This window comes from Pomacea canaliculata, linkage group LG6 (genome assembly GCF_003073045.1).
Source record: "Pomacea canaliculata isolate SZHN2017 linkage group LG6, ASM307304v1, whole genome shotgun sequence".
In the NCBI taxonomy this organism is placed as follows: domain Eukaryota; kingdom Metazoa; phylum Mollusca; class Gastropoda; order Architaenioglossa; family Ampullariidae; genus Pomacea; species Pomacea canaliculata.
This window is the reverse complement of record NC_037595.1, coordinates 762,379-788,966: the sequence shown is the minus strand read 5'-3', so window position 1 is coordinate 788,966 and position 26,588 is coordinate 762,379. Positions and strand designations below refer to the sequence as shown.

At 39.5% G+C, this 26,588-nt stretch overlaps 2 protein-coding genes across 3 annotated transcripts in view; one reads left to right on the top strand and one right to left on the bottom strand.

Moving 5' to 3' along the window:
- The window catches only part of LOC112566580, a 29,144-nt gene extending 13,281 nt beyond the window's left edge, over positions 1–15,863 (bottom strand). The window contains exons 1-6 of one of the 2 annotated variants that reach the window (XM_025242811.1): positions 13,718–15,863; positions 12,831–13,058; positions 12,460–12,601; positions 10,799–10,881; positions 9,605–9,893; positions 7,656–9,385 (exon numbers count right to left, since the gene is read on the bottom strand). In XM_025242811.1, coding sequence (XP_025098596.1) covers positions 8,757–9,385; positions 9,605–9,893; positions 10,799–10,881; positions 12,460–12,601; positions 12,831–13,058; positions 13,718–14,332 — 1,986 coding nt within the window. In that variant the 5' untranslated portion in view covers positions 14,333–15,863 and the 3' untranslated portion in view covers positions 7,656–8,756. Of the gene's footprint in view, positions 1–7,655; positions 9,386–9,604; positions 9,894–10,798; positions 10,882–12,459; positions 12,602–12,830; positions 13,059–13,717 lie in introns of those variants that run through there. The other variant, XM_025242812.1, reaches the window with a different exon arrangement.
- On the top strand, positions 3,508–26,505 carry LOC112566578 (coatomer subunit beta-like). Its single transcript, XM_025242809.1, has 24 exons — positions 3,508–3,635; positions 5,400–5,499; positions 7,066–7,295; positions 7,476–7,645; positions 15,874–15,988; positions 16,294–16,386; positions 16,604–16,741; positions 17,082–17,201; positions 17,400–17,507; positions 17,840–17,983; positions 18,724–18,869; positions 19,380–19,476; positions 19,966–20,020; positions 20,374–20,476; positions 20,662–20,782; positions 21,167–21,238; positions 21,636–21,791; positions 22,165–22,254; positions 22,591–22,677; positions 23,533–23,677; positions 23,947–24,066; positions 24,309–24,544; positions 25,111–25,266; positions 25,798–26,505. The coding sequence occupies exons 2-24, from the start codon at positions 5,406–5,408 to the stop codon at positions 25,867–25,869; spliced, it is 2,868 nt and encodes a 955-aa protein (XP_025098594.1). The 5' UTR covers positions 3,508–3,635; positions 5,400–5,405; the 3' UTR covers positions 25,870–26,505.
- The last annotated feature ends 83 nt before the right edge of the window (positions 26,506–26,588 follow it).

The window sequence follows — 26,588 nt, the reverse complement described above, 5'->3', positions numbered from 1 at the left end:
AGACGATAGCGAGACGCTGACACCTACTGGTGAAGGATCACAAAGCCCGGCTAGAGTTGCGGGGAGCTAATCTGTTGGATAAGTCACGGATGGGGAGAACATTCACTGACACTTTTAACCTGACATTTAGGACTTTCAAGACATTAGACCTCTTGTCAGCTTTCTTATGCTGCTTTAAATACTCTTGCATCCGCCGCTGCTTCAGAAGACAGAGAGATCCTTGTGACCTCAGCGACTGTCGTGTGTATATACCTCATGGTGAGTGCAACAAAACATCAACTAACACTCGCACACATGAGCGTCGTCAGCAAACACGCTCGCTAACAAACGCACATGTAGACAGCAGGGAGCTAGACTACACAAGGACACAGAAAAATACAGGTGACATATTGGCACGCACCACCGTCCAAGACAAACCCCAGGAACACGGCAACAGCAAACCACCACTAAGACTGTTAAGAACAGACACCGACACTGCGAGTAACCTATACATACATAAAGACCGACACTGTAATATATATATATTGACAAAGAGTGACACTATAAATACCAGAGATTGACACTGAGTGATATATATATATATTGAAATCTATATATATATAAAGACTGACTGTAATGCACATAGAAACACAGACTGACACTGTGAGTAATCTATACATACATAAAGACCGACACTGTAATATATATATATTGACAAAGAGTGACACTATAAATACCAGAGATTGACACTGAGTGATATATATATATATTGAAATCTATATATATATAAAGACTGACTGTAATGCACATAGAAACACAGACTGACACTGTGAGTAATCTATACTTACATAAAGACCGACACTGTGAGTAATACACATAGAAACATAGACCAACACTGTAATATATATATTGACAAAGAGTGACATATGAATACCAGAGATTGACACTGAGTGGTATATATTGAATTATATATATATAAAGACTGACAATGTGAGTAATGTATATGTAGATAAAGACTGACACTTTGAGTAATGCATATATAATAATAATGTCACAGACACACGCGTACAATGTAGGAGTCTGAACATTTGTGCGTTCTTTTCTTCACAAACAAGTCTGCCTCTTTTGTAGGCCTGTATACATTTAATGATACTAACTAAATTTATGCTGCAATAAGTAATAAAATACGCGATAAATGTAGACAATAATTTCCCAGTGAACATTCATCAATCAATCCTTACTACTATCTAAGATCTCTGATTGTAAACACAGTCCTGAGACATTGTTATATAGGGAAATTACCCGAGCCTTGTGAACTTTTTTTTTCAAGGTTGGGTAGCGAGGGATGGGCACCGCCCTCACGTAAAGCTGGCCCCGAGATAAGTCTCTATAACACCTACACCACCACCACCCCACCACTCCCACCCGACGACCTGAAAAGGTTACGGAACGGACTTAACCCTTTTTTATGTATATACCTCCATGGCGCAGAAAAGAAAAATGTATTATAATCTTTTGAGCCAAGATTAAGAATTAAGCGTAGAAAAACTGTATATAACAATTACCAATTGAACTAAGCGTGATAACCAAAGAATATACAGATTTTTAAAACAACAAGAAAAACAAACAATAAAGTGTTCTCCTTTTTCGTGTTGTTCCCAAGTTTGTTTTGTGTGTGTCGCCTGCGAGCAAAGCTCAAGTCCAGTGTAGCACAAGGGAGATAAATGTAGGAGTCGGCGAGATCTCTAGGCGAAGAAACACGATCGTGAGAGGAAGTCGCTCAAAGCCCCATGGACTTGTAATAGGTCATTTTAAATATATCTAAATATCTTTCTTATGCCATTTTTTAGTGGAGAGGTATCTTGCCATAATTAAAAATTAGCATTGAATATCTCAGAAAGTTTTTCAGCTGGACGTTTTCCATATTTAAGAATGTCTAAAGCTTTTCTGCTCTATACTATCTTAGTCTGTAGAAAGCTGTTTGTAAAGTTTCATTTTTTCCTTAAGAATCAACAGTGTTATATTCCTTATGATATATGTAACTAGAGAGGTGATTAAGTGACGTGGAAAACCAGATGTAAGCTCAGGAAGTGAGAAGGAGGAAAGAGCCCGACAGGGGTTATTACCCGTGACTGTGTTAGCCAGGGTTTTGACATGTTATTCTTGTTATCAACACTAATGTACTATGGTAACTGCAGGTGCAAGAGGAGTGTAACGTTTAATTAGGAATGTGAGACTGTAAATAATGGATTTTTGTGTAAGAGAGAGTTATGTGCCTTTAGAGTACTCATTAAGTCATGAGAATTGCAAGAGTTACACGTAGTGGGGTGGGGGGTGGTAGAGCTAAGAGAAAACCCGGCCTACGGACCTTCACTTCCAACGAAACCCGAGTGTTTGCATCCCTACAATGGACGTAACCCGTATCGGCAGTAGAATAACGACTGTTTCAACTATTGGCCGTCTATGTATCCGCTACACTCACAGGCGGGAACACGGAAGACTTAGAATCGTCTTCCCAAGTGGCAGCACCTGGGCAGCAGCAACAACCGGCGCCGCTGAGTAACGACGTGACGACATCATCCCCATAGGCCAGCGGTTCTCAACCTGTGGGGCGCGCCCCCATGGGGGGTCGCGACGTGCTTACAAGGGGGGGGGGCGCAAAGGTGGTCATTTTTTAATAGTTTCTTATACTGGTATTAGTGAAATTAGCTTACATTGTGTGGTTAAGTGGGGCGCGCGGACGTACCTTTGTTCGTCAGGGGGGCGTCACTAGTAAAAGGTTGAGAACCGCTGCCATAGGCCATAGGGCAGACCTGGGCAAAGGCCGGCCCGCCTCCTGTCTCTGACCGGCCCGCCCGCCAGTATATATACGATATATACAGTATTGGGTAAAACTGAGTTAACTATATTAGTCCGGCCCTCTCAAACCATCCCAATTTCTCATGCGGCCCCTTGGGAAAATTAATTGCCCACCCCTGCCATAGGGGAACGTGTCCCTCGGCAACTCGTAGTGGTGGATTACCGGAAGTACCGGAATATCGACATTCGAGAACAAGTGTCTGAGGAGGCTGCTCTGGATCTCATACAAAGAAAATAGAACCAACGGCTTTGTAGGAAACGAGATGGCCACACTCGTAGGACACCTGGAACCTCTACTCTCAACAGTCAAGCGATGTAAGCTGGTCTTTAGTCAATTGACCCCGCGCGATACCATGTCGAAGTCCTTCAAGTTACCCTGGAGGGTAGTGGATAGCGCGGTGGTGAGAGGAAGAACTTATGAAGGTCAAAGACTGGAGGTCGTCGTGTACAGGACCTGCTGACTATCGCCCACAATAGACAAGATGGCGGCCTGTCAGCTGCTAGTCTATCCTTGTCATTCCCTCAACGACAGGTGGTGGTCATGGGACGACTGACATATATATACACTGTATGTGTAACAACCGCCCCCCCCCCCCACCACCACATACACATACCTGTTTATATATATCCCCATATATACGTGCACGTGTGTAAAGGTGTGTGACGTCTGTAAGTAACACATCTAGGCTAGGGGACGCTACTCTGAGAGGAGACCAGGGCGCAGGCCGGAAGTGTGGCCACGTCTGCCAGCAGACAACCAGCCGCTAGATTGTCAAAGAGATATAAGCTATTCATTCGTACGTATTATTATAGTTGTGTTTCATTTTTCTCATAAATGCCATTAGTAAGCTTTAAGAGATATCTACGTTCTTGATGAAGTAATGGTGAACGCGGTTTAAGTCCGACCTTTGTTTTATGTTTAGCGTGTTCATCTTACCACGTCTCGCAGCAGTGACTAGTAATGTGAGGAAGTCATAATGAAGATTGGTGACACATAATCAACTTTAATTGTATGTAGTGAAAATTAAGAAAAAAAATAATTCGATTAGAGGAAAAAATATAAATCACACTTTTTTTTCATGGAATCATTGTCTTTCAAATTTTGCGGACAGGGGCGTTGATTACTAACTATACATGAGCTTGAATAATGAGTGACTCCCGGTATATATAATGGTTACTTTCACTTTTCTCAGTTTATATATTTTCTCATATTCAAAGACTATAGTATATAAATATTCAACAGAAAAACCAACAGCATGCAGGGTTCCCAGGTCCTTGCAAGGTCCTTTTAAGTCCTTTTATATTGAATTTTCGCCGAAAGGCCTTTTAAGTCCTTTTATTTGCCATGCGGTCCTTTCAAATTCTCACACAGGTCCTTACATTTTCTCTGTGACCCTTTTAAGTCCTTTTATCGATAAAATATTACCACAAATTTATTTCCGGAGTCGACTTTGGCGCAAAATACCGACGATTTTTCGCCGCATGTTTGGTCTACACATTTGTACAACACTAGCTGCCCTTCCGTATTCGCAAAAAACACTCTTTTTTCAAAAGGTCTTTAGAAACTTACTCTTTCTTGAACTTTGATCTTCTAGTAATACTGTGCATACCTCTATTTCTCTCTCTCTTCCCGTTAGAGTGTGTGTGCGAGAGAGAGACATGAACTGACTTTTGTATTACACCAAAGAATGGCTTTCAGGTTTTGCAATTATTATTACTTAGATTTCTAGAAAACTTGGAACATTAACGGTGTATGTTATCAGCGCGCTAAGGAGACTTTTTAAGTTATCTTATCTAAATATGGCAGACAGGCATCAAAATTAACTCTTTGATTATTTATTACTAGAAATACATGTATTTGAGAACATAGAGAAGACCACAGATTCATAAATTATACATCTTTCCGACCACACAAGAGAAAAACTTAAGCATTGATGACTGTCACTTAGGTCCTTACGAATGCATGAAAAGTCCTTTTAAGGTCCTTTTTTGGCACCATCCCTGATCCCTGGGAACCCTGAGCATGTCATCGGTAAGAGAGAAAATAAATTTGTTTTTCTGTCCTGCTAATTTTCATTTTATGATTGAGCGTGAAGGTGTGAGTTTGTGCAAGTGTGCTTGCATAAATGTATGCATACAAGCATTTGGTTCAAAATGTGAGGAAAGACTTTTGGCATGTGTGCAGTTTGCTTAACTTTTACTATTTTTATTTGAAAGTAGTTTTATTTTTAGTTCTGATCTTAACAGGTGAAAACTAAGTTTCTGAGTCTGGTATTTATTTATTAATAATTTAATATCCATGCTTCCTTCAGCAAATAATAAAAGAATATCTACTAAGCAAACACTGTTGTAGGTCTTTTTTATAATTAAAAATATGAATGGTTATGATATATGATGTTTTGAAAGATGCCATTGATACAGCAATCTTAATTTGTTTTCAGTGGTGGTGGTTAATGCTAATCTTTACTTTTACATTACCTTATCTGTGATCATAGCTATATGCTGCTGCTGTGCTGAGTGTTCATCCATATATATTTGATGTATGGCTTATACTGTTATAGGACAAGATGTCGTCACTAGTGGATCAGCCATGCTATACGCTCATTAACGTCTCTTCAGATGCCGAACCTCCTACAGAACTACAGCTAAGGCAGGATCTGGGTGAGTCACATGATTTCCTGTCTCATTATACAGGTTTTCAGGGATTTATGATGCTTATGCTGAGATTCTTTTTTTTTTGTATTTTAATGTTAAAAGATCTTCACAGTATATCTCTCGGTATATGTGTGTGTACATTTCAGGTGGGGGTGCTATAGTACCAAAAAGTTGTTGCTAGCTGACAACTTTACACTTGCAGCCATGGAAGAGTTTTTGTATTTATGTATGGAGCAGATTTATGTTTCTATGGTGGTATTTTGTGGAGTGAATTTATGGTTATAAATAAGATTGGGCCAAGAATACTGCCCAGAAAGATTATTCTTAACACACCTGTTTTATTTTATATATCAGTTTCCATCTGTTAAAAAAATTGAGAATCCATATAGGAAAATGTCCCCAAATTCGATATGCTGCTATCATGTGGTACTGTATACAGTGGTACCTCGACATACGAGTTTAATTCGTTCCGTAACCTTGCTCGTATGTCAAATTGCTCATATCTCAAAGCAATTTTCCCCATTGAAATTCATTGAAATGCCATTAATCCGTTCCAGCTCCCAAAACACCACCTCAGTTGTTTTTGTTAAGTGTTTTTGAATAAGAAAAAGTGTATTTACAAGAAGAAACATTTATTTATGAATAACAAATACATATTCTATAAAAACATATTAAATTCTACGTTTGTGGAAGTGTGTGGGATCTGCTTCAGCAAATCACCGTAAATCGCTCGTGCCTTCTCACACATGATGCTTTGTGTTAAGGTTCCTCCTTGAAGCTGCGCTTCTCTGTCACCCACACAGTCAATAGTTTCTCCATCTTTTCATGGAGAGAAGTCCGGAGCTTATAAATTATTGTAACGCCCCTAGCTGGCGTTGTACCCTTTATCAACTCCTGTTTAAGCTCAGAACATATCATTGATGTGCTACACCCGTACATCCTCGCCAAGTCAATTACTCTCACACCTTGCTCACGTTTTCCTACGATTTCGCGCTTTAATTCAATAGACATCATCTTCTTCTTCGGACCCATGGTTACAAAAGTAAATGGGATAATGTTTTGTAAATATACAAAAAGCGAAAAAACGCGAACCCAACTTATCAAAAATGCTTCGAAAACGAGGGAAACAAGCACACAGACTGAGGTCTAGTCTGAGGTGGGAGAAACTGTTAGACACTGCACACGACCCCAACATCCGCCCCGCATGTTGGGGTCGTGCGCAGCGGTGTAGTGTGCGATTCTTCGTATCTCAAATCTTGCTCTTATCTCGAAGCAAAATATCGCTGGCTCGGCGGCTCGTATCTCAAAACACTCGTATGTCAGGGCACTCGTATGTCGAGGTACCACTGTATTAGAATGCCTTTCTAAAACCTAAGGATACTGTATTTAAATTATGATATTTAGCATTGAAGTCTTTCGTGACATCCAATAACTGGGTAACCCAAGACCTTTTTCTCCTTAAACTGTGTTGACATTCAGTTAATGTACATTTAGTAAAGTGTATACTCTATATATGTATATGGATATATCCATACATATGTGTTTGTTGATGTGATTGCTAATTTCATGCAGAGAAAGCCGACATAAAAACCAAGGTAGATGCTTTGAAGAAGGTCATCCAAATGATTTTAAATGGAGAAAAGATGCCATCTTTGTTGATGACCATCATCCGTTTTGTAATGCCTTTGCAAGACCACACCATCAAGAAGTTACTATTGGTGTTTTGGGAGGTGGTCCCCAAGTACCACCCTGATGGCAAGCTCATGCAGGAAATGATCCTGGTCTGTGATGCTTATCGTAAGGTAGGATGCTTTTCTAATCTGAACAGGGTGCTTGGGGTGAAGGGCGTGACTGATGTTTAGAATCTTTGTCGTCAGCATTCATTTGTATCATGTAGTACTCAGCTGTGTACCCAATCTGTTGTTTGCAGTAAAGTAGTGGCAGTGAGTTGTTGCACTTCAGGAAAATCTATTTGTTGACAGGATTTGCAGCACCCTAATGAATTTATCCGTGGTTCCACACTGCGGTTCTTGTGCAAGTTAAAGGAACCAGAGCTGCTGGAGCCTCTGATGCCATCTATCCGCCAGTGTCTGGAACATCGCCACTCTTACGTACGACGCAATGCTGTTCTGGCCATTTACACAATTTACAGGTTAGTACTTTCACCCACATATGGGCATTGGGGTATCACAAAGACAACATTTACACTGTCTACAGCTTAGTTCTTTCAGTTACACGTGGGCTATTATGGGTATCATTAATACATTGCTAGAACTTTCAGCTTAATCCCCCCCCCCCCCTTTTTTTTTGGCTTCTTTAGCAACACCCCAACACTTTCTCTTTCCCATGCACTCCCTTTTGACAAATATTTAAATACTTGATTATCTCCTACAACACATCTCTTACCAGTTTGCACACAATTTTTATTGGCAACTTCCACAGTATAAACTGCATGATATTTATGAAACATTAACACGCAGTCCATTGCAATTTATTTGATTTGATTTCTGACCCATTTTTCATGCTATAAATGAGTAATTTTCATTTGGTATTGCATCACATCTCCCCGACAAGAGTTCTTTATAGAGCAAATAAATGATTTTTTACTTGTTTTTGTGAGCATTACTTGTTATGGAAAAATAAAATGTGTCAATCAAAGAATAAGCAATTAATAGAGTGGACATGATGGAAAGCAGCATCACTATAAATTAACCATAAATTAGTCGGCATGTGTGTGGCAGCATCCTAATAATCTTAAGGACTATAATAAACTGAACATCAAACAAGTAAAATCTTAAGGATTATAACAAACTAAATATCAAGAAAGTCACACAGTTGATGGCATAGCACCATTATCTACAAGCCATGAAAGAGAATTTTTAAGTAATGGCCATCGGAAGTTAATGTTGACTTATGGCTGATTGTGTAATAATAGAAATATTTCAAGAGTATAGGTCCAGTAAATGCCAAAGAATAAGCCATAAGGTGCTGGGTGGACAGATATCTCAATTTTTTTTAAGGCTGTTCGGGAATCTGGTATTGCAGCTGTGTGCCCATGTTTCTTGAATCATATTCAGTGAGCATGAAACATAAGGAGCCAGTATGCAGGTGCAAGGTTTAGAGACGCCATCTTCTAATTATCTCGTGTACCAACTGCTTGGTCATTTTGTGACCACTTCACTGAACCCAGGAGACTTTTTGTGAGAGTTTAAGACTAATCATCCCATGATCCTGTGGCATGCAATATAGTATTTGTTTTATATTTAAACTTGAAGCTTTGAAACATATACCTGGTCTGGGACATGTAGAAGCATCTCTGTGATGTCTGATGAATCAGAGTAGAAGATCTCTACATTGACAGTGCTTGAAGTATACACTTCCACGCTGGGTTCAGGACAAAGTGAGCGCTTGCGAAAGAAGAACAAATTACTGTAGGGATCTAACTTACAAAAGAGTTTCTTGCAGATCTTGTGGGTCTTAGAGCCAGGGGTTGTAAGTACAAGGGTGACATAATGTTTCTCATAGAAAGACCACAAATCTGCAAAATACAGGCGAGTGTCCACATTAAATATGGTCAGTGCTGGCACATGCACTTGTTCACTTGGTTCACTCAAAGTGTACTGATCCTTTGTATCTGGCAGGCCATCCCATGCTGCAAAGCGCAGGCCATCAAGGTGACTGTTCTTTGCAAGATAGATATGTTTTTTTCTATAGGTTGCCCTTATGTTGTGGGCAATCTCTGGCTTGCTGAAAGTACATGCATTCAGAAAGTATTCCAAGTCAGATACCTGTGGTTTGGACAAAAATAGGTGTGGCAAAAGAGTTGCTTCACCTCCACTTATCATGGCCTCAGTCCGCTCAAGCATGTTTTTGGTAGAATGTTTATCAGCATCTGGAAAAAGTATTATTTGACTATGCAGCAAATAAAAAATATCAATTTTTTAAAACTGCATAATGTAAATCTTCGACAATTGATAACATAAATTATGTATGCCAAGTGATGTAATTTCTAAAGTGAGGATTAAGTGATAACGTGCTAGAAACTAAATCAATTTTAACAGCAGTTTTAAGGGGTGTGCAGTATCTGCTAATAAGACAACAGGAGACCTACATGTTTTCAAGTGGATGGGCGAGGCAGCACAGGGTACATTGAAGACTCCAGAAACCAAAGCTGTAGTTAGGCGATACATGCAAACAGCATAGTAACTCCTAGGCTGTAGGTCTATGCAAAATGAGGCTGGACTGTCACAGGTGGAAGATACCATCTTAAAATGTTCTTGGAATGGTGCAGCAGTTTGTAAAAGCATCATTTCTATAAAGTGGGTGCTGACTGGATGAGGCTTAGACTCAAAATGGTATTGTGAGGATGGAAGGTGGCTGACCAGAACTCTGCAGGAAAGCTGAAAGTAAAAGAAGCTAGTTTATAATGGAACTTAAATATTTTGTTAATGTTGCAATTTTCTAATCACACCATGTAGAACTGCAGCATCAGGTCAAAGCCTTACCTCGGCCTGGCATTGGGCTGGAGATTGGGTCAGAGTTAAGTAGTATTTAGCTTTGGATCAAGTTTCCCCTTGTTAAAAAAATGCAAGGGGTATTCAGAGTTTTTGTGAAAATTGTTTGGTTTTTCATATACTCGTGAAAGAATCAATGAGCTGGCATATTCAGCCCAGATAGAAGTATTTGCGCCCACCGAGAGGAAAAGACTCGTATATTTGTAGAAAAGTGTTATTCTGTTGGATATTATTTGAGTTGCATGAGGTATCTTCATCATTTCTTTGCCTGGAAGTAATGTTTTTAAATACTTGAGAGGATTGGACAAAACTTTTAATAACATTGTGATGAAAAGGGAGATAATTATAGTGATGTCAAGAATACTTTGTGCAGAAAGTGTCATTGCAAGACTAGATGGATATACGAGTTTGTGTTCAAGAGGGATTGTTCTGATGAAGTTTTGATTAGCCTTTCCTGGGATTTGGTTCATTAAAGTGTTGATGTATTTTTGCTGTTGTTGGAATAATAGTTATAAACCCATGAACCGATTGTATTGTGTGGGCCAAAAAAAACTTAACTGTCGCAAACCTGAGTGGTGAGGTAGACACAAGGATTTGTAGGACATGTATCTCAGTAGATGAAAAGCAGTTATGCTGCACACAACAAATGCATCCAGTACAGGTGTTATGTTGTGTCAACATAACAGCAGTGCAGTACACGAGAGCAGGGGGTTTCACACTGTTGCTGACACATATAGATCCACAATCTAGTACTTTGTGTCCAGTAGTGTCCAGTATATCAGTTCACTCACCAAAGTATTTCTCTGAGACAGCAAAGCACACTGTGGTTGGTGAGGTGCTAGGTCTACAGAAAAAGCAAGATGGACTTTGTTTTCTGCAATATCAAAATATCACCACTTGATTATTTGATACCAGCAAAACAGGCATTAAAATTAATGTATGTAATCATACCAGACTACATCACTGGTATCACCAGAATATGAAAGATTAACTGATTGATGACAAAAGCTGATGGAAATATCTCAGAAAAATATGATCACAGTAATATGGGAAATAAGTAAAATACTGATATGCATCTTGCATAAATAGAAAATCATTTATGCCTCAAGTTCCATTTATTGGAACAAAATGTATATTTTTCTCTTTACATTCTTGTTCCTTGAACATCTGTAGGTCACATTTATGAATTTCATGCAAAAATTCAAAAGTTTCAGCCTTCAGCATAAATGGGTTAAAAGCAATATTTCTTTACAAATTACTTCCCGCACATAAAAGTATTCTAAACGATTTTATTCTTTTTCAAAGGATTATTCTTTTGTTAAGTGAGCAAGACATGTCCATGCAGGTTAATGTTGCACGTTTCCTGAATATTTTGACCATCATTACCAAATATGCTTTGATTTCCTTCATTCTTGATAATCTGTGTACCAAGTGTTCGTTCTGTTCCTACTTCATTAACGCATTTTTCAAAACTGCTTTTGGTAAGCCTTAAGTTACCTTAAGTTGGTTGGTTGGTTGTTAACACTGTGCCAGCAACAAATCATGGCAATTACTTAAAGGTATAAATAGCTAATTGCAAGCTGTGATGAATTTTTTGTTTTTTTGTTTTTTTGTATATATTTTTCTATATTTTGTAGTAATGTGAGTACATATTTCGCCTGAAAGGGATGTGATCGGTTAGAAATGACAAAATTCTCAACTTTTTAACCAGCTACAGGTGCAAGATAATTCACTTTTTTAATGGATACCTAGTATCCTGTTATATTTCATTTCTAGGAATATACTGAAATTAGCATAATCACAATCTTTTCAATTATCAGTGTGTCCAACAGCAGAGGTATACCATAATTAGCAAGCTCCAGAGTAGCAAGGCTGCTGGCTGAGTTTTCAACAGCAGAGCAGCCGAATGGTACAAACAACAGCTCTCAAGTATAAAACAAGCACAGCATATGTCTACAGTGCCACAACTTGAGATTTAAGAAAAAAATGTGTAAGGTACTGAACATTGGTCCATTAATATTATGTGGACAGGTTACCACAGAAATTTGAATGCTTACCCCCTTACTTTTCTACACATACACTTCTAAATAAAAGCATCTGTGCACACACTCTCTTATTTTACATACCACCTTACTTTTTTTTTCCCACCTGTTTTTCAACTAATTGTTTTGACATAAATTACTACCAGTTTCAAAATTCAGCATTCCACACCAGTTTTCACCCCATATATAGATGAGACAGCTGACAAGTTTAGTGACAAAGACAGGTCTTACCTTAACAGTCCATCCTGATTCCAAGGGGACTGTCATTTTCAGCACAACCAACACCACTCTTTTAAAGTAGCCAATGGTTTTACTCAAAACCCATCTTGATACATAAATCACCCTGCATTAATTCTCAGTTCTGACAAGAGTTGCAAGCTGTAACAATACATGCACAATTCACATCCTACCTGTCTGCAGACAGCACTTGGCACTGGCACAAATCTTGCTGAAGCCTTGTAGATGACCTTGTGTGACATGAGTCAAACAGCAAACTACTATGTCCACAGTCTCTTGAGAGTTGCTAGGCAGTAGGCATTGTGGAACCATCACCTGTGGGACAATAGTTTTGACATCCTGACTTCCAAAATGTTTAAATTTGTTCTTTTAAATAACAGTTATATGTTTATGTAAGTTGTTTAAGCAAGTGAGATGCAGAAAAATATTTGCACTGGTATATGCTTCTATATATTTACTCTGAAAGATGATGTTTAAACATGCTTGTCTTCTCAATCCACTTAATTACCAACAAAGCATAGAGACAAGGGTGCTAATACTCAACCTTGTTTTCAAAAAAAGAAGGAAAGTAGATTGAAACAGCTTCTGTGACCATAAAATCTGTGTGTTTAGTGAATAGTAGGACCAGATTATCCATTTCCTCTGGAACTGAAGTCAGAGTAAGTTCACATTTTTGTAATGTTGTCTCTCTTCGCTGTAGAAGTCTGCGACGAAAAAAGAGACAAGTTTCTTGTCCAAACCTGTGGAGCTTCTTTAATGGCAGGCAGCTTGACTGTAGTTAGAAAGTAGACAGACCATAACATAAATGAAAAGACATTTCTTGAGAAAACAGTAGTCATTCTGTATACACAGTTTTATTTACCACAAATGTTTTTCAAAGAATTGTGCAAGCTGGGAGCAACTTCTCGCTACATGTATTTCTCCCATATGGCATTCTAGAGACATGTTTGCATATGTTGCATGCATCCGTGTGTGTGTGTGTTTGTAAAGTGCCATGAGCCAGTATATTGTGCCATATAAGTTAAATTTATTATTATTAAGTGAGAGTAGGCTTGGTCATGTTTTGTTCTACACTTTAAAAAAAAAAACTTGTTTCTCTAGGCTTTTGCATGAGTCTCTGACCAACACTTCCACCATTAAGTTTGGGGATTACATGATATCCTGTGCAACAAGGGGACACTGTCAGAAGCCAGAACAGTTACTTTAGTTTTTAAGTAATTTTGATTAAAGAAATGAAAGATTTTTCATTAAGCATTTATTCCAGGTAGGTGAAAACAGAAGCAAATGCATGCCCTCATGTGCTTGCAAACACACACATACTATATATATAATATTTAAAAAGTGGTATCGAAATGCTTGACTATTCTCGATTACTGCCCATCGTGTGAGAAAAGACACTAGGCCTACACCAAGCGTTACGTGTAAACTGACCTTTCTCCGTGAACTGGCACCTCTCTCTCTACAAGGACTGGCGAACTCGGTATAGTTTCCACTGGAGCTGACAATCAAGTGTCTCTGCATGGCTATCTTCTCAGCAATGCTCGCCGCAGACATATCCAGCATATACAGAGCATGCGGTCGGGATTTCGACTCGGACAAGTACCGCTCACCGACATCGTCCGAAAGTTCGGTGTCTGAAGGCCAAGTGTCAGGCTGATACTTGCTGAACTCGAGGTTATGTTGCCCCCCAAGTGCTGTCCCGTCGTTAGCTGACGTTTGCGGAAGAAAAAATTCGTCATTTTCAGGTTCAGCTTCGAGGTCGGGTGGGCTGTGTCCTTCAAAATCACGGACGTCCAAGGTTGAAACGCTGGTCAAGCTGAAATCTGACGAAGAATCTAAAAAGTCGTGAGACTTTGCCTCGGAGCTCGTAGGATATGTTGTATCTCCTCTCATGTCAATGCCAAGCTTGTTAGGACTATGTCCGGCACTGGAGACGCCGACGTCAGGCATGTCAGTCAAGTCGAGGTCAGGCAAGTCAGTCAAGTCGACGTCAGGCAAGTCAGTCATGTCGACATCAGGCATGTCAGTCATGTCGACGTCGACCATTTGCAAGGCGCTTCTCAACTCTTTTATCGCCTTCTGTTTGAATAGAAATCGACTTGTAGATCTGAGAGATCACATGAAATGGTATTTTATCGCCTTGCAACTTTTTTGGTTTAAGAGAAATCGACTTTTACATCAGAATGATCAGATGAAATGGTCTTCAGTCAAAATTGTCATTAATCGTTTAAGATAAAACTGTCGACGTTGATTTACCGCCTAAGCCGTGTTTGATGTGCATGACGACCGCTGATTGGTTGGTGGCGTAGCGTCTGGATGCGCGCATGTGATTGGTTGTTTGTGGGAAAGGTCTAGGTCTATAGATAGACATGTCTTTTATTCCACTTTAAGACAACAGGACTCATTCAAATATCATAGCGTACTTTTTATCATATTTACTTATAAATTATGTTTGTTTATTAGCCTGTGATCTTGATCTTTAGGTAAGTAGAAATGTTTTTTGTGTCTTTCCATTGTCATACTCATGGCTTTACTTTATCATACATCAATGTAAATTGTAAAGTGTGTGACAGTGTTTACAGTCACTGATTTTGATTGCATGTCTGAACTTCACACATGCTAAAGAGAAACATTCAATTTCTTGTAACATTTCATAATTCATGAGCAAAGGGGGAAGATGTTTGAAATAGTAAACAGAATGAAAAAGGAGACCAAAAACAATAACACGAAGAAAAGCAATAATAAATGAAACCACTTAGAGTTTCAAACTGTATTTGTGTTGTTGTTGCTCCTTCTCCCTCTCTTTATCTTTTTTGATTCATTGTACAAAACAAAACAATTACCACATAAGAGCCCAATTTAAAGTGATATATATGCAAGGTCTTTACTTTTGCTTCCAGCCTCAGATTTTACAGTGCTTTCGCAAAGTATAAGACGGTGTATATATAAATAGAAGTGCTCGTAAAGGAATTGCAATGGAAGTGCAGATGGTCTATTAGAAAGGATGTTGAATTCATTAGATGGATACAGACTATTCTAAGATTCAGGGGGTAAGAAAACATGCATAAGAAACGGAAAATCCAATAACTTCAGCATACACTAATGCACACATATGTCGCATTCCATACTTCAGCTAACTATTTGGTTTCTTCTCACCCTTTAGTTTTGTTCTCAATCACGACCATAAGAACTGGTAGGGTAAGACAGATGCCTTGTGCTGTCGGCATGGTTTGTTCCCTCACCCTGTACAATTTTCTGGCAAAGAATGACCATGTGTAGGAGTCATTGCTATGTGTCCTGCCTCCATTGTCTAGGTTGAACCCATTCTTTCATGCCAGCCTCTAATGGGGAGGTTTTACTGTATACCCAGCAGCATTCCATGGCTGCAAGCACCTGTAACACTGAATGGCGTTTGTATTTTTTTCGCCATTTGTTTGTTGACGTATATTGGACTGTCTCCATATGTGTGTTAAGTACATTTTGTGTCCCTCTTACTTTATGTATGAGCCTTACTCTTGTAAAGTACATTGATCCATCTGTTGTCAGGAATTGCACTGCATACTTTTTTGTTGTTGTTGTTATTTCAGAAATTTTGACTTCTTGATCCCAGATGCCCCAGAGCTTATTGCCACCTTCCTGGAGGGGGAGCAGGACATGTCCTGCAAACGCAATGCCTTTATGATGCTTATCCATGCTGACCAGGTGTGAGAGGGTTACAGTGTGTACATTGGTGTTTCATTAATCATTTGAGCCCCAGGCAGCTAAAGCCCAAATTTTTATGATTAGACTTTTGTATTCATCTTCAGTCTGCTTCATACTTTCAGGGACTGTTGAATATAGTGATGCTCGATCAGCAAAAGGACCAAATGTGATGAGTGTTAAAGGAAATTTACCTTTTTACAAGCCTCAAAGCATTACCTTTCTTAGCACTCAAATCTCATATAGTTGCTGTTTTTTTTTTTGTTATTTTTTTAAATGGGATGTATAGCTAGGGTGTTCTTTTGCAGGAACGAGCTCTGAACTATCTGAGCAGCTGCATCGATCAAGTGACCTCATTTGGAGACATCTTGCAGCTGGTGATTGTGGAGCTCATCTACAAGGTTAGCACAAGGTGTTTAAGGATTCATAAGTGATCACTCAGTGATTGTGGATTTCATCTACAAGATTGGTAGTGTTTAAGGTTTGCTAACTCGTGACTTAAAATGTGAACTTGTTGAAGGGGTTTATTTATGACATTCTCAGTTAAGTCCCATAAAAAGTCATTTGCTTCAAGGGTTCACGGTATTGATCCATCAACGATTGCTTTGTTAACTGCAGGTGTGCCATGCAAATCCAGGGGAGCGAGCCCGCTTCATTCGTTGCATCTATAATCTCCTCAACTCTTCAAGCCCTGCAGTGCGGTATGAGGCCGCTGGCACCCTGGTCACACTATCCAGTGCTCCTACAGCCATCAAGGTTTGTCAGTTTCTGTTACTGTATGGCAAAGTTTGCTTGTTTGCATGTGTCTGTCTGCCTATTATGCATGGTGTGAAAAAATACTATAGACAACTTTTGAAACATAAGATTGACATGGTTCTATTTGGAGCTGGCATTTCTCATCACAATAAAGTTTTTGATTGACAAGACAGCTACCTTATGTCATTCACTTAATAGTATGATAACCCTGCGGTTGACCTGCATCTTGTGTCTCATGAGCTGCTGCAATCTGCTGCATTGACATGGCATTTACCATGCTGTATGCTACAGGATCCTTCTACTGTTTACATCGACATGACATGGATCTTATATGTTACAGGCTGCTGCAACCTGTTACATCGAGTTGATTGTCAAGGAGAGTGACAACAATGTTAAGCTGATTGTACTGGACCGTCTCATTGCGCTAAAAGAGGTGCCATCACATGAGAAAGTCCTACAAGTGAGCAGTTCATAGTCTTCTAATTTTACATCAGAAAGTTTCAGTTCACATACCATGTTAGTGATTCTTAGTATAATGTTTCTTTTAGTGTCATTATGAGAAAATGAATTTGATATTGTATGCGGAGGTCTACCTTTATTACAATACATATAGTATTACAAGCAAAGAAAGTAATGCCAACGGTGGCTATAATGACAGGAACTGGTCATGGACATACTGCGGGTTCTAGCAGCCCCAGATTTGGAGGTGCGCAAGAAAACTCTGACCTTGGCCTTGGAGCTGGTGACATCTCGTACCATCGAGGAGGTAAGAAGCAACTAAAAGTTTTTGAACTTTGAAGGAAAGCATGGATGATACTCATATGAATCCTAGTGAGCATGTCAACATTGTGTGTCTGCTACACATACTGCATCTTCATTATTTTAACCATGAATAAAAATTTGCATTGCTTGCTTAGACAGATTGTCGTTGACAGGCCTTTGTGAAATATCTCAAAAGGAGATGGTAAAAACAAAACATTTGCTTCATTTTAAAGACCAGAAGTCAAGAGATAAGCTTTTGCCCAAGTTCAAGCAGGGAGAGTTATTGTGACATTGTTATAGGCTGTTGATGACTATTTACTGATGATGGTGTTGCAGATGGTGCTAGTGTTAAAGAAAGAGGTGGTGAAGACCAACAATGTGGAACATGAGGACACTGGCAAGTACCGGCAGCTGCTTGTGCGCACACTTCACCAGTGCAGTGTCAAGTTTCCAGACGTCGCCTCAGCCATCATTCCTGTTGTGAGTTCTTTCTAGCTGTCTTTTGCAAGGCTTTTCTTTCGAGCTGGTAAAAATTGCAATTGAGCTCCATCATTGAGATCATGTTGATACACAGCCTTTTTATAGACAAAGCTCTGAGAGTGATATCCCATTGCCTTACTGGCCAGATCTCTGTTGATTTTGAGTTTGTCTGCATTATGTTGTGATTTTCCTGTGCCTGACACTCGCTGGGATCCTCCTCCTCCTCCTCGTCATCCTCGACTGTTTTTTGTTACCTCTGGCCTTTCTTCTTCCTCTCTGGCTTTTGATTTTTCCATCAACTTTTTTTTTTTTTTTCTTTAATGGTAAAGTTTTCTCATTTGTGAAAGTTGCCAGCAAGTTTCTTGTGTGCATGGTGGCAGTGAATCCAATTCTGATCTACAACAAAGACTGTCCTGAATATTGATTTATCTATTCTTGCATATCAAATAATAGACTTCGAGCTGTAGATATTAGTCATAAACATCATGGACTGCATGAACAATGACATCTTCCTAAACATGTATAGTTTTTCTCTTCATAGAACGGTTCACAAGATTTCTGTCAGTGCTGTAATTTGTTGATTGCTATTTGATATGTTTATGTGTGCATTTTTATTCTTGTATGTAAAGTATTTTGAGCCCTGCTTTGGGGCTACGAAAAGGATATATATAAATGTGTTGTATTAGTCTTCTTCTACAAACTATGATGAATTTCTAAAAGAAGTCAAACTTTTCTGTCAGCTTATGGAGTTTCTAGGAGACACTAATGAACTTGCTGCAGCAGATGTGCTGGTCTTTGTGCGGGAAGCTGTACAGCGATTTGACAATCTTCGGCCGCTGGTCATCAGCAGACTTCTAGATGTCTTTCCCTCCATCAAGGCAATGAAGTAAGCTCCACCTCAAAGCTAAATAACATATTTGAAAGGGATAGGATATCAGGCTACCATACAGCTGGCATGTGAAGGGGATAGAATATCAGCTACCATGCAGCTGAGATTTCAGCAGAAATTTGAGTTGGCCAACAAAGAAATGCTAAGGGTGTATGTCATGTACCTTAGGACCTTCAGTCCTTCAAATTTTGATGTCTTTTATAAAGGGAAAAAAAATTAAAGAAAAAATGTATGTCCACAGCTGAGATATAAAGACATTTTACTTTTCCTTAGGATAGTAGTTTGTGCAGAAACTTCCTTCAGGGGTGAAAATCAAAGGCCTTTGTCTCTTTGTTTCAACATTCATTTTTCATACACTTTTATTCTCTTTCAATTTCTGTAGCAACCAGATAAATATATCTATGCACATACATATGCATATTTGGAAAAAGCTAAAAAAAATTCCTATCCTGGAATGATGTGTGGTAGAGAAGATCCAGTGTAGATTGTAGAATATCTCCTGTTTAGAATTCACCGAGCAGCCCTGTGGATTCTGGGAGAGTATTGCACAACGTCAGAGGATATCCAAAACGTCATGACTCTAATTCGCCAGGCCCTTGGAGATGTAAGGGATGTTTACTCATCCTTTTTCTTTTTCTATGCTTCTGATGCAGGTGGGAGTATCATTCTTTTACTAGTTTGTCAGTTACAATTATAAATGATACATGATAATATCCAGAAATAGCTTTATGCATCGTTCAGTATACACATGTACACACATGCATATGTTTATATATAAAAACGATTATACAATGTGTCATGATAAAGCCAGGAATATAGCATCATCCCACACTGAGAGCTTTAATATAGAGACAATGTACAAAACATCATGAAAATCCAAAGACTCCATAGAATTGCAGATGTCATCTTCAGGAAAGATAACATATTATATTATCACCAGCAATGTATGCATATCTGAATATTACAGTTATCTATATATATATATTGCACCCATATATATATATTGTAATTTGCATTTCTGTAATTGTTTTCTGTGAAGTGCTTCATGTGACACAATTTTCATTGATCATGTCTTTTTGGGCTATTCTACCAGATCCCAATTGTGGACGATGAGATCAAGAAGGCTGCTGGGGAGGTCAAGGATGATGGTGAGTAGAGCACCTAAGCTCACCTAAACTCACCTGGTTTTCTTTTTTCTTTTTGTTTTTTCTTTTTTTTTTACCTGACCACCAATTTCTCGCAGAAATGTGGAATCTTTACCTGTTTTTCACCCAACCTTTCTGTCATGGACCACTTGCTAAATGTACACACCATGCATGTGACAGGATAGTGACATGGGGGGATGGGAGAACCCTGATGTGGCCTTTGTCTCCGCTGGACAATGTGTCCTTTTATAGACTGCTCCAATTGTTAGGCATTTTTCTAGCAACAAAAGAATGATAATATAAAATAAAAAAATGTTGTCTATAGTTGATAAAACTGCTAAATATTGGCTGTACAGAAATGGTGACTGGTGGTGGCATGCAGCGACTGGTGACAGCTGATGGGACCTATGCCACACAGAGTGCATTTAGCACTGTTACTGTTAAAAAACAGGAAGAGAGGTCAGTTCTGTCACATATGCATAATAGTATGACACATAGATTTTAACAAGGAGTGATAGGTAACACAGATATTGACAGTAATGAAGAATTGACAGTGAAATGTACAGATGGGTTCTGTGTAAAGTGTAATGTTCAAATAGTTTAATTACAAAATGTCAGTAAATGTTGTGTGCTGATGGTATTAGGCCCCCTTTGCGTAAAGACATGATGGAGGGAGAGTTCTTTGTTGGAGCAGCATTGGCAACCACCCTGACAAAACTGGCCCTGAAATTTATCCGCCTGACCGAGGATGTTAAGCGTCAGAATGTGAGTTCATCACCTACATACTTTGCTTAAAGAGGTCTTAAATGCTGGATAAGGAAGAAATGTTTCCTTCTGATAAATTTTGAGGAGTAGGGTTGGGGGGGTTCTGTCAGTGATCATGGAGATTGTGATTGCAAAATGTGTTGTGAAGACAGGTGTTATCGCAATGATACTTAAGATGTTAAAAGGGTTTTCTTGCCAGTTTACAGGAGAAGACATGGGTTGTTACTGTTGGTTTGATACCAGCCTTATGGCAAAAATGAGGCTCAGGTTCAGCTATTTTGAATCTATCACAGGTCTCTTTATACAGCTGGAAAGTATATGTCGTTATTCTCACAGCTGAAAAGTTTATGTTGTTATTCTCATAACTTTTGCTGGCCTTTGCAGGCATTTGTGGCAGAAGCCATGTTGATCATGGCCACAATCATACATTTAGGCAAGTCGGGCCTGTCTGAGAAGGTGAGTACCTGTCATTGTCAATAGACATTTTTGCAAATAAATTAGAAAACCTCTTTGTACAGTTGTGTTCTGCAGTGGTCTTGTCAAAATAAAGTCCAGTTGTTGTTTTTTTTTTTTTAAGAAGTAAAAATTAATTTTTAAAAAAGAAATAGATTTTATTGTATCTGTGTTTGTCCAGAGCTTTGAAAATTTTAGCCAGCAACAAGCATGTCTTTAACATAGAATTTTTATTTCATGTGTATGCCACTTATGGCTGGCCATAGAGTTGAAACATGAAGTCTGGATTCAGAATTTTCACTGATGGACAGCTGGATCTGTACATGATTTAGTTGGTGACGTGATGAGACAAAATAGAAACCAAGTGGTCTTGTATCAAAATTATGTTTTAACCATGCAGCCAATCACTGATGATGATGTGGATCGCATTGCAACTTGTCTCCGTGTTCTGGCTGAACGTTCGGACTTGATGCATGAGATCTTTAACACTGCATGTCGTGGGTCTCTCTCAATCATGTTGGCTGCAAAGATACAGGAAGACAAGGCAGCTCAGGAGGTGAGTCATGGAGGGTGGTCAGGAGAGAAGAATGCTTAGAATGTGTGTCAGGAGATGGGAACAATGGAAATAAACAACAGATCAAACAAATGCTAGACAGTAAACATACTACATGCAGAAAGGGGTACTGTGAAACTAAAAGTAAAATCTTGTGTTGTTGGATCATCAGAAGTATATAGCCCTACCTTTATATCATTTACTAATTAATTTTTTACATCCTTTGTTTTGTTGCTATGCTTACAATAATAAAGAGTTTATATGATAGTGTGTAATAACAGTCATGTTGATATGCACAGTCAAGAAAGTGTTGCACGTCTTGCCTTAGCTGTGGTAATGAAGTATTGAACATGGCATGCGTGTCATCATGCTTCAGGCTGCAGAGAAGAAGGTCGTCAAGGTGCAGGCAGATGATCCAATCAACTTCAGCCAGCTCATCAACCGGGCAGACATGGGGCCTGGAGAGGTGGGTCTTCATCTTTACATTCAACTAAGCAGTTAAGGTTAAAATTTGAAACTTGCATGTAGTCTCAGATGTTGAATCCTTAGGGGGAAAAATGTCATGTCAGTGATTCTGCAGAAGATTGTTGACACAAGTTCCATCAGGAGCCTCATGCTAGCAGGCATATTGGTACTTGCATGGCTTCTACCAGCAAAGGTAGCTGTATTTGGACCTGTGGCAGTGAAGATTTATAGGTAGATGTATGTAGCTATTTTTGTGAGCTTATCTGAACGTGATGCTTTTGCTGATAACAGCAGTGGTGGACGAGAAGATAAAGACTGACGGTGTTTATGCCCACAGAATCTGTTTGAGCTGACCCTGTCCCAGGCACTTGGTGTGAGCTCCAAGAAGGATGCTGACCCAGTTGGATCATCCAAGCTTAGCAAGGTATGACTTAGCATGCCATGTCAGGTGTCATACTAGTCAGTCATGAAATACCTGCTGTTTGTTAGAAGTTCCAGCCTAACTATGCACATAGTCTACATCAGTCCTGAGTTATTAACCCTAAGCCTTCCTATGCTGAAATATAAGTCACGTCACAGAGTGTCAACTGCATGACTGAAGAGCTTCACTCTCACCCAAATAGAGTTTAGTTTGGTAAAGGGATCTTATTCTGTTAAAGTGAACTTACCGATTGGGCTGATAAGGTGTTAATAACTCAGATATCCTGGAGCAAGGCTGTAAAGACAATCTTAGCAGAGGGAGATCGCTGGCATCACAGACAGGTAACCAGTGCAAATGGCAGAGGTGTGATGTCACATGATCAGCCCACATGGGAGTTATATCACATGATCAGAACTACACTAATATGACAATGCAGGCAGTGTGGTTTGGGGGCTCTTTGAAGCTTGTCAAGCTGGCTGTCGGGAAATTTAACAAGTTTGAAGTTGGAATAATCTAGATGGGACAGTAGAGTCTCTTGATGGAAAAAAATGTTAATAAAGGTCTTACATGGCAGATTCTAAAAATCTCTAGAAAAAGTGGCTTATAGACCACATTAGTGTGGTGCTTTAGTGAAAGTGGTGCTTTGGTGGTTATACCGAGATTTCTCACTGTCTGGTGGGAAAAAAGGATACTCGCACCAGGTAATGTTATAGTGGGTAATGATAAATTGTTTTAATAGGGCAGGAGTGAATTGTTTTAGTGAGTAGTAATGAATCTTACAAAGATTGCCAAAGCATGAGAGTGGTGCTAAAGTGCTAAAATGCTGCTAGTGTCTGACATTGTGTGCTGGTTCATCAGGTGACCCAGCTGACAGGTTTCTCAGACCCGGTGTATGCAGAAGCCTATGTCAATGTCAACCAGTATGACATTGTCTTGGATGTGCTGATTGTCAACCAGACAGCCGATACCCTGCAGAACCTTACTTTGGAGCTGGCCACCCTTGGTGAGTGCAGACTGTGTGATGCTTATATATTTGTAACATTAGTGAGCTTGAATGTCACAGTTACACTCTTGTTTGTGACATCTTATTAGGGAGCTTGAATGTCACTTCTAGATTACAACATTCTTGCTGGCACATTAGTTGTGTGTGAAATTTGTTTAGCATTGTTTCTAGAGACGACAGGTTGTTGTTACACAGACAATTATCGAACTCTTTCCACTACTAAAACACTGGATGATGAGTTGTGACAGGTGTTGCCATGCTTGCTGCAGGTGACCTGAAGCTGGTGGAGAAGCCACAGCCTCTCTTGTTGGCTCCTCACGACTTCTGCAACATAAAAGCCAACATCAAGGTGGCCTCCACAGAGAATGGAATCATTTTTGGAAATATAGGTAGGAAGGCAAACATTCCTATGTTTCCTGTTAAAAGGGAAGGAGAGTGTTCTTGTATCATCATTAGTACTTCCCAGCATCACACTTCATGCCTATGACTTGTAGTTTTTCATTTTGTAGTTTGCTAAGATTGTGAAAACATTCTATCAGAAAACAAATTTTCTTTGAGACAACCACAAGTGATTTTGATTGTGTAATGACACACTGTTTCAAGTATAGGAGCTGTTGGTGACTGTTTTCAGTGTATGATATCACTGGAGCTACTAGCGACCGCAACTGTGTGGTGCTCAACGACATCCATATAGACATCATGGACTACATTGTGCCAGCTTCCTGCACAGACACGGAGTTCCGCCAGATGTGGGCAGAGTTTGAGTGGGAGAATAAGGTGACAGTCAACACCAACATCACAGACCTTAGCGAGTACCTGGTTCATGTCATGAGCTGCACTAACATGAAGTGCTTGACACCAGAAAAGGTGAGCAGTCAGTCAGGCTGTAGAGGAAATAACGCCTGAAATGGGATTTGTAGTCAGTTGTTAGTGACCACTTCATGCAGCACAGTGCATGGTCCATTCAGACTAGAGACTTAGACGGCTTTCTTTGACCATCTAAGGCACATTGAAAGTTTAGTTTACCAAGAATCATTTATTTATGGATTGTTGATCACAGCAGTCAGTAAGAGTCCACCATTGGTAACAGAACTGCGCAGCAACATTTATTTTTCTGGAGCAGAAACACAGAGGTGGTAGATTGACCTAGCAAGACCGAAGAGTTCATAGAGGGGCGGGCTTAGAAGATGCAGGTGTGGAGTTGAGGGTGACACAGTTAACTCTTTTATCTTGTGGGCAGTGCTAGGAGACATGCCTTCTGTGCACATGATGAGAATGTCGCACGTTTGTTTGTGTCCTATTGGCAAGGATGTCACATGTTTGTGTCGTACAGGCAAGGATGCCACACGTTTGTCTGTGTCCTACAGGTGAGGATGTCATTTCTTTATGTGTCCTACAAGGAATGATGTCACAGGTTTGTTTGTGTCCTACAGGCACTGTCAGGGGAATGTGGCTTCATGGCTGCCAACATGTATGCACGCTCAATCTTTGGGGAGGACGTTCTGGCCAACTTGTCTATTGAGAAGGCTCTGCACATGGGCAAAGATGCAGCTGTGCAAGGCCATGTTCGTATCAGAGCCAAGAGTCAGGTATGTTGAAGAAGATGCAACATTGTGTCATGATGTTTAGTCCTGTATCCATATGTATCATGGGGTGGTCCGCAACAGTTAGTGCCTGTTGCCAGTAAGGATTGGTTGTCCTGTATCAAGATCTCATCTTGGGCACGGGTCACCCTGTTTTTTCTTTGCATGTGGCACCTGTTTATAGGGCTGGCTGTTTTGCCACAATATGGCTTTACTTGGTGGTTTGGTGTTAAAATACAGATATATTGTGCATACAAATACTAGCAGGTGGGTTTTTATATATATATATCCAGAGAGTAGGTTATAGAGTCTTGAGAAGACACCTCAGTGGTGTGATCTTTGAAGTCTACACACCTTGTCTTGTAGGTTTTGACTTGTTCTGACAGTGCTGGGTGATGACCAGCACGCTAGAGAGGGCATTGTCAGAAGTTCCAAACCATATGATGCATTTCCTAATTATGAAGGTGCCTAGAGTAGTAGAGCAGTGCCTACCTAGCTCACACTGATATCACTGACATGACCTACACTCTTTTGCAGGGAATGGCACTCAGTATGGGTGACAAGATCAACCTGTCTCAGAAAAAGCTGTCCAAGACCATATCAGCCTAAATGCCTGTTCTCTCCATTTGCTAGACTAATTTAAGGACGTCATCAAAAGCTTAATAACAGAACAGGACTTTAAATGTTTCATGAGGCAGAAATTTCTTGAAGCTGTATTATGCTCTTCATGGTATAATTATCATTGAAGAACTTTTTTTAGAGGACTGTAAAAATTAACTGTAATTTAGGGTTGTTAAAACTGCAGTGATTCATAGTTGTCTGAATTTGAAGTTCTTTAGTAAATCATTGTAAAAGATTGATGTAGTGTGCTGGTTCATAATTAAAATGTGCTGTTCTTTCTAAAATTACACATAAAATGCTTTCTAAATGTTACAATTTCCTCAAACGCAAGTTGCACACACCACCTAAATGAAAGGTCATTCACTAGATAACGGCTGAAAAAAGGAGCAAGAACAAGTGTGAATTGCAATGTTCCCGTGAAGGGTGTGTTATAGTGTCGTCCACAGCCGACACTGTGCTGACCTATAGTTGGTTTTCTCTGTAGTTCATGTAGTTGTTTACTATAGTAGGGTGTCTATAATTAGTATAGTTCATTTACTTGTCAGTTTAAACCACTAGCATATTACAAACCAGCATGAAAAAGATTGGTTGACTTAGCCTTAAATAAAAGCAGGGAAAATGGAATGTGGACTTTTTGTGGTTTTCCTTTGGTTTTGCGAACTTGAATCTATTCCTGACTTCATATGCTCATTCTCTTGCATGTGCAC

Bases quoted from the DNA above. Each gene is read 5' to 3' on its own strand.
- LOC112566578 (XM_025242809.1), top strand. From the start codon at position 5,406: ATGTCGTCACTAGTGGATCAGCCATGCTATACGCTCATTAACGTCTCT. The intron at 20,477-20,661 runs GTCAGTTCTGTC...TGATGGTATTAG, and splicing joins GTTAAAAAACAGGAAGAGAG to GCCCCCTTTGCGTAAAGACA. The intron at 25,267-25,797 runs GTATGTTGAAGA...ACTCTTTTGCAG, and splicing joins GTATCAGAGCCAAGAGTCAG to GGAATGGCACTCAGTATGGG.